A 10,877-nucleotide genomic window follows, 5' to 3' on the forward strand; every position below is an offset into this window, starting at 1 on the left:
GGGCAGGATGGAGAAAAAATAGAGTGAAAATATGAATCCTTGATTTTTAATCAGACTGTCAGACTAGTGGAATGATATTATTTTCTTACCTTAAATTGCTGTTTCTTAGCCTGTTCCTTTCTCCTACCAGAAAACAGTATTGGGTCTCATATAATATCAAACTGTGAATCTGGAAGTGATCAGGAAAGGTGGTTTGTTTTTTTAAAGGAAAAATAAATCTCAGATGGTTTGATTGAGACTGTGAATATTTATGTACTGTTCCCCCTTTTCCCTCATTGGTATTTCACCAAGTTCATTTGCGTGTGTTACAGGATAAATCTTACAGGAGGGCAGTGGAAGAAAGCAGTAAAAAGGGAAAACATCAATCAGCGATCCAGGGTAGCAGCAGGAATTGTTCATTTTTGTACATGGATCATGGTTTGTTGTACTTGCCTGGGCTTGACAATTAAGAACCTTGCAGTTGTACCAAGATCAGCCTCAGGTAGTTTCAGATGTTGGCTACAAAAGACAAGATGTTGCTGGGCTTCAATCACTTTGAAGCCTTGTTGTCACAGGGATAATCACTTAGAAAGAGGGCTGCATATATTTGTCCTTGACTTGGAGAAAATATTTTGTGACAAAAGGTTTATTTAATGCAAATGCCATGGGTGGTGTGAGTAACCTGATTTATTGGCAAATGTGGGTGGAATTTTGTGAATAATAACTTGCTTTGGAAAGTAAAAGTGTTTTCTGTTAAACTGTTTGAAGCAGAAGGTTGTTCTCCTTTTAATTTGGAAATGATATGTTAATTTTGAAGATTGTCACCATTTAAAAAGTGATGCAAAAATTATTGGATGTCTAGGCAAGACTTACTTAACCAACCATCCCCAAACATGACTTCCTTGTTTTTATGTTTGTTTAGAAATCTTGCTCTTTTTTTTGCTTAAAGTTTGTTTAAAAAACTATTTTTGATCTCTTTTCACATACATCAAATAGTTTTTATGTTCAGTTAGCTTAAAAATCTATTGTTCTTCATACTCTGATTGTGCCCTCTATGCTTTGAATCTTTTTCCATAATAACTTTCACGTGAAATCCTTACCTGCAAGAGGTTCCACACAAGCACATAAAAAAGGAGTCATCTCACCTCATTTTAGCTATTTTAAATTTAGGCAGCCAGTCTGCCTATGACAGGGAGTGAGAGAGATAGAGAAAGTGAGATTGAGGCTTCTCTGGTGGTAATTCAGTTTTTCCTTGGGTACTATTTTAATATGGAATGATTTGCCTTCCAGTGGCTCGTTCAGGCCACAGAGATTGGTGTTTATGTGCTTTGTCTGCTTTGCTATTTCTCCTTGTCCCAACATTAAACAAGGAAGGAAATATTTGGAGTTCAAGGAAGGGGAAAAAGAGTCCTTGCCTGACCTCTACAAATGCTGTGGGTGTGAGCAGTCTGAATCAGTTCTACTTTTTCCAAACCATTTTTCTTTTACTACTTTCGAGTTACTTTCCATTTTGCTTCAGCCTTATTTGACCCACAGAAAACAGAGATGGAAACGACTGATGACGCTGGAAGTTTTATGGCTGGTATTATTTCAGGGGTCAGATTAACTGATTAAAATAGTCTCTTTTGGCTTTAAAAGCTTCTGGAGAAATCCTAATCCCACTGAAGTCAACAGCAAAACTTCCATGAGCTCCAGGATGGCCAAAATTTCACCCTGAGTACCTATTAATGTATCTTTGTCATCTGGCCCTCTCCTAGACTTGCAGGATTGCTCCATGCATTACATTTTCCAATGTTTTGTTCAGATGTAGTATAAGTACTTCAAGGCACAAGGGTTTCTCTCCATCCCCTGGAAATAGTTGCACAGACTAAGAGTTTAAGGAAGTTTTTGCTTGAAGAGTTGAGTAACAGAGCCAAAGTCTGTTCTTGGTTGAACTGGAGTAAATATGGAATAGCTTGTTGACAATGCAGTTACTCCTCTTTTATGTCAGTGTAACTGAGAGCAGAGTTTTGCCCATTATTAACTTTTGTTACATTATTTGTATTTCTGTGCATGTCAGAATTTGTTAATCTCATTGTTCAACATCAAGTAACCTTCTGCTGAAAACAGAATGTCAATGTGAATTAGGTATCATCAGCTAAATTGAACCTCACCCTGTGCATTTGACAGATGGTAATACATTCATTAAGTGTTCTGTGGTTGCTTTGAGGTTGGAAAGTGCTATTTTTCTGGCTTCTAACTCAGAATTCTTAAGTAAAGTTGTTTAAAATCCTAGTTTTGAAGGGAGAAGAAAAATCACAAAAAGCGCATGAGGGTTTTTTTACTAATATTATTGTTTATTATTGGTGGGACGACAGGGCATGACTGTCATTGCTAGAAGTTGTCTTTGGCTGCATAAGTAGCCCAGAATGAAGTAGAGCAGGTTGAGAGAGATGGTTCCACCATGGATTTTGTCTATACATGGGTAGAATTTCTTGGAATTCAAGGTTATATTAAATATATCCCAGTGAAGGCTATATGATGCTGGTGCCTTTGTGCTTGGTGATTCCACTGTCCAGAAAAATGGTTTCCAGGAGTTCAGACATTTCAGCTGTAGCATGGATAAGCTGATGACAGGGCTCCTCTCTCAGAGCTGATCATATTTGGGATCTCTAAGTTCCTATTGAAAGTCTGCAGGGTGGAGAAGCAGTTGGAGGTAGAAGTTTCAAAAGCAGCACAGAGCTACATACTCAGGCCTGGCTCTACTTGGTGTTGTAATGTTGAATTCTCCACCCTGACGTTACCAAGACAATGCGAGGGTGTGATTAGACACTTCAGGAGAAGTTCTCCCCAGAGCTCATTTAGGGGTCACCAAAACCAAGTGTAGAAGAGAAAACTCCACTGAACAGAGAGGAAGCTCCCAGGGTGTTTAATTCAAACCTATTCTTTTAATTTTACTCACTTTGGGGAAGATTAATCCCACCCATTGGCTGTTATCAGCAAAGCTATTTAGTTCTTTAATGATGTTTCCCAGAGGACAAGTTGCCAAGGGAATTAGGTGCTCAGCCACTTCTGAAATTCACTGTGGGTGGTACTCTCACAAATAGGGGATTAGGAACCTTTTAGATCTTCACATCTTTTTAAATGTCTTCATCCAGTCTGGTGCTGACTGGTGTTCACATGGCCCCTACCTTGGTGAGTGCATCCTCTCCCCTGTGTTCTCAGTGGAGACAATGTAGAGAGTCACCCAGCTTTTAATGAAATAGCCACAGTATGGGAAATTTGGGATTAAGTCCAAGTTTAAGGAATTAATCCAAGATGAGTTTGGTCAGTAATGTGAACCCAGACAGTTCTTTCTTCAGGAAAGAGTTCCAGAGCTGTAGGCTATTCTGAAGAGGAAGAGTTACAGAGCTGTAGGCTATTCTGAAGAGGTCATTTCCTGGTCTCCATTCACAATTTTTCACCTTTCAAATAATGCATAAGTATCTACCAGGTAAGAGAGAAAATGAGATTCTTTTATGCATCCTCCTACTTTGAGTGGGGATTTCCCTGAGTACCTTCTCAAGGAACATAAGATTTCAAATCCTACAGATAGATCTGAGTGTGTTAGGGCACCTAGAAAGTAGGATTTGCAACATGGATATTTGGATATGGATTTCAAAAAATGCCTTGGTAATCATCAGCAGGCTTTAAAAATCTGACCCTGTGCACCTAAAATCCATTTCATGTGGCAATTTATGGATTTCAATTCTCTTAGTTTTTCAATTTTTTGTCACAATTTAATTGGAAGGAGAGCAGTTCTCTCTTATTCACTATTTTCCTATTTTCCAGGCTGTCCTGAGAACTTTACTAGGATCTAAGATCTAGTTTACTAAGAAGAGTTTTGATTAAAAAAATGGGGTCATTGGTGTCATAAGTAGTTGTTCAGCTCTTGCCTGTCAGGATATAAGATGGTCCTGACTCTGTGGTGATTTCAATGTGAGGTGTCAGCATCCTGTGGGCTCCAGCAAACGCTGTGAATTAGGTCACAGATGTATTGAGCCCTGAACATACACACTTATTTCTGGCCTAAAGCTGCTGCATGCAAGAGCCAGCTATGAATTCAGACAGTTGTTTTTCTTGCTGTCACAAACAGGCTGCACTCCAGGCATTGTTTTTGGGACAGCCATGACGCACTTTGATAGAGCAATGAGAGCAAAAAAATCCCCCAAAACCTAATAAGTTCCAGAAGAGTTACATAAGCACACCTCACCTGCTGCTGCTGCTGTCTCTGTGCACACACCTGACTGATCCCATGGACTAGCACAAAGCATCAAACATCCTCCTGACACTGGAATATTGCTCAGATGACTTGGAGAACCAACAATCCTACTGGGTGAAGGGAATACGGGAAAGTGGTCAGTGTTGAGCCATCTCTAAAACCCAGATGAACAAAACTAATGAAATCACAGTAATTGGAGTCCACTCTCTCTGCATGAACACACTGTAAGACATAGTCTGAGGCTGACCAAGAGAAGCAGAACTGTCTATTCAACAGGTGTTACAGGTCAAACCAAAAAGACGTTGCTAAATCCTTTGAGTGCTGCCACACTCCACAGTTCCTACCCTCCCGTGGAAGTTGTGAGGCAGGACAGCTGCAGGAAATTAAAGGCACCACTGCCAGCATCTGACAGCAGAATGTCAGTGTCAAAATTCAATTTGAATTGATTAAATGAAGGATGGCAACACTTTTGTTTTATGCATGGCAGCACTTCAGTCGCTTTAGATGCTCTGCTTTCAGAAATAAAATTCCTTCCCTCCCTGCTATGTTTGTGGGGGTGTTTTCAGTTGGATTGCAGTCATTTCTCCAGTCAATCAATTAAGCCAGGGTTTGCCACTGTGTCTCAGAGTCAGCCACAAAAGAGCTGGTATGGTTCCCTGGTGCTGGGCCAAGAGACTTCAGTGGGAGCAAGGCATCAAGTGGCTTAATCTGACTTCCACTGCTGGCACAGGTTTAATGGATGTTAGGGCAGCAGGGAAATCATGTTCTGTGGTGTTCAGCTCCTACTCTCTCAGTGGCCCTGGATGTGCTGCCTTTCTCCCAGTGCCAAAAGCACAGGGGCAGCTGACAGCAGAGCCTGTGGTTACCTGTGCCAGCAAGGCTCTCTGTGAAGGGTGATTGCTGCAGCCCTTTCGAGTGCCTGTTGTGGTCCATAAATATATTTAGGACCATATAATTGTAGAAGGTTTGGGTTGGAAAAGACCTTAAAGATCATCTAGTTGCAAACCCCTGCTGTGGACACCTCCCACTAATCCCAGGTTGCTACAAACCCTGTCCACCCTGGCCTTGAACACTGCCAGGGATGGGGCCACAGCTTCACTGGGCAACCATAAATAATTTCTTGCATGTAATTAACCAAGTTTCCTCTCTTTCAGTTTGAACCCATTGGTCCTTGTACTTATCTCCATAGGCCTTGTGGTGCTATACCACCTGAGTAACTCTCCCCTAAGTTCAGTGGCAGTAAGTTACTCAGAGATATAAGATTTTACAGTATTAGGCCATTAATAATGACTCTAGGCCACATCTGCAGCAAGTATAAATCACCACAGGTAATTTTCACCAGCTAAAATTCTGGCCTTAAGCCCATGAGTCATGTTGTTATTTTTGCACATTGTAAATTCTTGCTGTTTCTTATTTTTGTTGCTTTAGCACTTTGGGGCATTTGTGGGGGACCAGGACTCCATCATACTTTTCACCCTTCAGACAGAAACACGAAAGACCCTTCTTTGCCCCAAGTGTTTGCAGTTTGAGTAATGCACAAGTCTGCACAGAGTTATCCAGCTGTTTGTAAGTGCAAATTGCACTTGCAATTGCAAGCAAGCTTTTCTATTGTCCTGACAGTGAAGCATAAAAACACAAATTCCTTGCCTGAGTGAAAAATTTGCACTCTGCTGTAAAGGTCTAGGTGGCATTTGAACATTGGAATTTGTTGGAGCCAGCAACAGTGTGGGACATGATCTTCAGTAACTGAACTAAGAGGTCTGGAGTCTCCTCTCCATTGCAAGACTATTTGAGATCTCTGAAAAAGAGCATTTGCACCCAAGTTGAACTGGAGTTAAATGGGAATTTTAACACTGGCTAATATCTCATCTAATTTGTAGCATATCTTTCAGCTCTATGGGGCTCTGGTTAGCATCTTTGGAATTACTGCTATTGCCTTTAATTACTCTGCAAGGGTGTTGAAAGAAGTAAAATTAAGACTTGATAGAGCTGAAGTAATGCTAGAAAATTCTGCTTCATTGCAGTCCTATGCAGCTGGTTAGAAAAATGAAGGAGCAGTGTACAGGGTCCCAGTTCCTGTGTGATGGCTTTCAACAGACCAGAAGAGTATCATAGGCAATATGTGGTTTTTTGGTGTCTCATCTTGACAAGCTGTTTTTTCCTTCTGTGATCTCTTCCACTGCTTTTTGTTGTTTGTCAGGAGAAGACATGGTACAGCAAGGTCCCTGTGTCCCTTTTCCCACTGCAGGATGAGTTTTATGCAGATGTACTTTGCTGGGCTACTTTGCCATTGGATTGTGTCAGCTTTGGAGCACAAATTAACAGCGAATAAATTGTTTCTTGGCTTTTTTTTCTTGACACTACCATAGCCATTGATAATGAGCATTTCTAAACAATTCTTATTCTACCCTAATCACTTATTCTTTACTTTTTTTGGCAAAGCACTTGAAAGGGGTTTAGTGAAGGCTCTGAAGAAGCTGGATGACTACCTGAGAACTCCCCTGCCCGAGGAGATTGATGCAGACAGCACTGAAGAGGAAAAAGTGTCTAAACGCAAGTTTCTGGATGGAGATGACCTGACACTTGCTGACTGCAACCTTCTGCCCAAGCTCCACGTTGTGAAGGTAAAAAATGTCGTGAGCTGGTCAAAGATGGTTATATGATGTGCCTTGCTCTGACAGCTGAGTGCCAAAGCCAAAGTGGATTTCAGCAGAGAGTTCTTAAGGCCTAGAAGAGCAGTTTGAAACACAGTTTTGCTCTTCAGTGTTTTCTACAGGCTAAATAAAGGAACTTTATGCTTAGTTCATGGGAAAATTGTCCCATCACTTATTAGTGGTGAAGACAGTACTAAGTTCTAGATGTCTTGTCTCTTTATTTTTACCCAGCTGTAAGTAGCAGCAGTCTTTTGTATTAATTAGTTCCTAATGCCCTTAAGAAACATGTCAAAACTTTAGTCAGTTCCCACCCATTTGTAACTTAAGATCAGCAGTCCATCTCTTGGGGGAATTTTTATTCCATCTGGTATTTCACACAGAGAAGTTAACAAATCAAAGTCATTGCCAAGGTCCAGGATTTCAGATTACTATGGTTGCTGGTAAAGAGCAAATCATGTACATCATCTTGACTTCTAAATGTTGCATTTATTTAATTTATCAGATGACATGTTGCTTTAGAATAACGCAAGTACCTGGCAGACCTTGGCAAGTGAGTGAGCTAGGAATTAAAGCCAAGTCATGCATCTAATTTGGCTCTGTGAGCCAAAACGTAAACCGAGCCTGGGAGCTGACTGCACACATGCAAAAAGAAAAAAAAAAAAATTAAAAAAGCACATAAGTCACCAGGTGAGAAATGTGATAATATCCTCACAGGTTTAGTGCTTATTCTGGCTTGCCTTCATTGGCAACGTTGGAGTCAGACAATGCAAAATGAATGTGTGGCCCCTCACTGGTTCTTGTCTCCTAGGGATGAAATGAAAGATGTAAAAAGAGAATTAAATTTTTTTATTATAGGTTATTGCCTGAAAAGCATTTAACAGATAGAAGAAAAGGGTGAATTATTTTTTCATTTGATGGAAGATGTGTGCTGGAAATTTTGAAAATGTTGATTTAAGTTGCCCAGCAGGTTTTATCTCCCCCATATGCGTGTGAAGCATCAGGGAAGGCAAGAATGCTTAATTAAATGCAGTTTAGGACAGGATTTGGACTTGCTTATACCAAGTGGATCCTGGTAATAGAAACAAATCATAGTCGTTTCTGAGAACATGACTGTCCTAAGAAATCTGAGATGGAAAACAGCTCTACCATGTGCTTTAAAAATAAAGGGGAGCTCTGTGGCACATATGTGTGTAATTTATGCCCAGGAACAATTTTATACTGTCAGAAAAATTAGAGAAGCACTCATTAAATTAGCTAATCCATCCTTTCCTATCAGATAGTTCACTCTGTCACCACAAGCTTATTCTATATGGTATATTCCTACAGGGAAACTGAAATATCCCAATCCAGCAAGGTACTTAACCAACCAACTAGCTTTAAGTGCAGATTAATCCCATTGACTTCAATGGGACTGTACAGGTGCTTAAAATTAAGTATGCACTTAACTATTTTCCTGAATAAGGGCCTAAGTGTTTTTAGAAATCGAAAATTTGCCTTGATAGACAATTTCCTAGTCTAACAAGTCTTGAAATAACCATTTTCTCCCTCAGTTTATCCCAATGCTCCTGTTTCTAATATATGCTAAATCATCTTGGTTTCCTAATCATGGTACCCATACCACCCTGAATTTTTCCTTTTCATGAACAGCCTTCCAACAGCCTTCCAACAGCTGTAGGTGGTTATATCCTCTGACACCATTTACCAGGCAAAATATATTACATATATTAAAAATATAATACTATAATATAAAAAAAGTTAAATATAATAATTAATATGAAAATATGTTATAATCATTACTAATGCCTTTCTCTTAAATCTGTCTTGCTCTTGATGATTCAGCCCCTTCTTATGTGGTGTCTCAGCTTTAAGTAATGTACTTAAGACTCGTAAAAAAACCCCCCAAAACCCCAATATGGTAAAATCAATTAATTTCAAGTACCATAAAAGTTGAAATTTGGTGACAGTAGCCAGGTCGTAGCTTTAGAGTATCCTTAGGCCAAGCAGCAGCCTTGCATGATATGGGACAACCAGCAGCACTTCTACGGCTTTTCTATGATAAAACCCTGATTCTCCAAACATTCCTCTCATTTGCTATTAATTATATGACAGAAGAGAGCAAGAAGCTCCCTGAGAAGGAGATGCATCCCCTGTGAGATGGGTTTTTTTCAGGTGTTTTATCTTTGCTTTAGATTGTTGCAAAGAAATACCGCAACTTCGAGTTCCCGGCGGAGATGACGGGGCTGTGGCGGTACCTGAAGAACGCGTACAGCAGGGATGAGTTCACCAACACCTGTGCAGCAGACAAAGAAATCGAGCAAGCCTACGCAGATGTGGCCAAGAGGCTCAGCAAGTCCTAACTGCCCCCAGCCATGGCACAGTATCCCCTCTTACAGACTCTGCTCCTTGTTGCCTTAACATGTACTTTATCATTATGCTGTCTGGTTGTCATCTTTGTGACTTCACCTGTTCCAAGTGTATTGGGCAGCAACAAATCTGCCTCTCCCTGGAGAAAAGGGAAGGCAGCTGTAGTGGGGTGAGGGGTGGGGGAATGGAGGTGGGGGGTAGGGGTGGATACCCTTTGAAGTCTAACCCAAGATCTGGCTCAAATAGTATTATTTGCAATCAGTATTGGAAATGAGTCCACTTGACTAGTTTCTTGTTCTGTGTTGGGGGTACATCATGACCTGCATCCTTTAGAGTTTTAAAAATAGCTGAAATTTCAGGTAAGAGAGTTAGGAACACATAGAACTTGGTGATTTCTCTAGATTATGGTTCTTCTCTAGATTATTTCAAGGACGCTTTTTCCTTCAGTTCTATTAAGATCCTTGAGGCAAGAGCAAAATTTAGGAGAGAGAGAGGAGAAAAATAGGAGTTTGACCCTAAAGCAGAAATGCTCTTAGCAGTTATATTTAAATAAGCTCTCTGAATGCATCTTCTGTCTTAGCAGGCCCAGGAGTTTATAGGGTATTAATTTTTAACTTGGCGCAAGAGGGGGAAGCCTGAGTGAATATGTCAGACTTGCAGATGCTACTCTGCATAAAATTTGCATGGTGTTGTTGGATCCGAATGTTTAAAGCAAGAGGGTGAAAGAGCAATTGAGCAGGCAGCCCTTGGAAGAGCAGGGCCTGTGCCAAAATGCCCAGTGGATCTGCTGGTTGGTAGAGACAGACAGACACAGCAATAACAGGGGCAGCAGATTGACTCCAGCACCCACAGAGGGAATTGGCACAGCAAACCAAACCACGCAGGATATTGTCATCTTGACTGCCTGGTTGTCAGTTCCTCTGTAATTGCTATCTTGGGAAACTTGGATCAGCAGTGGGAAGCTGTCGCTGCACATGGATTCCAGGCAGGGGAAGCGCTTTTGTCGCCTTGGGCTCCAGATGGGTCACTTGCAAGTGCTCAGCATCTCACCCCAGGAGGAGTTTGCTGTGAGAGCCTCAGAGAGGGCAGGCTGGCACAGTGAGAGGCAAGTTTCCAGCCGGGAATTCAGCAAGTGTGCTAGCAGAAATCCGTGCATGGTGCCTCAATCCCACTCATCCAGGCCTTGCCCAGCCAGGTTCTGCAATTCTGAATTAGGCATTTTTTCCTAAAAGAGATTATTTTCCTCTGTCTGCAGTGCCTACCTGGCACATCTGCTTTACACTGATGATTATTTGCACATTTCTTCAGCAGATTCAGAATGACAGCTCTTTCACTTGAAACTCATGTGCTCCAGTACTACAGGAGAGCACATGGTTCATGGGTTTCAGTTTGTGAAGGGATTTATTGCTGTTTTAAAAGATAAAATAAAGCTGAACTGTAACTTGATGTGGCTCCCCTTCTAATCAGAGCTGCTAAAGCTGCAGTGATTTGAGGGAAACCCTAAGCTGGTGAGCTGTGACCAAGGGGAACCTCACAGCAGAAATGTTTGCAGTGAGAGAGCTGGGAAAGTGGAACAACATCGAAAGTCAGGCTCTGCCCTATGATGCTGATGACAATCTGAAACCATCCTTTTGCTTTAG

The 10,877-nt window shown here is 41.1% G+C and overlaps 1 protein-coding gene across 2 annotated transcripts in view; it reads left to right on the forward strand.

Annotated features, from left to right (window-relative positions):
* Positions 1-9,255, forward strand: part of CLIC5 (chloride intracellular channel 5) — a 68,544-nt gene extending 59,289 nt beyond the window's left edge. For both annotated transcript variants that reach the window (XM_066545934.1, XM_066545935.1), the window contains exons 5-6: positions 6,662-6,843; positions 9,063-9,255. In XM_066545934.1, the coding sequence (XP_066402031.1) occupies positions 6,662-6,843; positions 9,063-9,230 (350 nt within the window). In that variant the 3' untranslated portion in view covers positions 9,231-9,255. The remainder of the gene's footprint in view (positions 1-6,661; positions 6,844-9,062) is intronic.
* The last annotated feature ends 1,622 nt before the right edge of the window (positions 9,256-10,877 follow it).

This window comes from Molothrus aeneus, chromosome 3 (genome assembly GCF_037042795.1).
Source record: "Molothrus aeneus isolate 106 chromosome 3, BPBGC_Maene_1.0, whole genome shotgun sequence".
Classification (NCBI taxonomy): Eukaryota; Metazoa; Chordata; class Aves; order Passeriformes; family Icteridae; genus Molothrus; species Molothrus aeneus.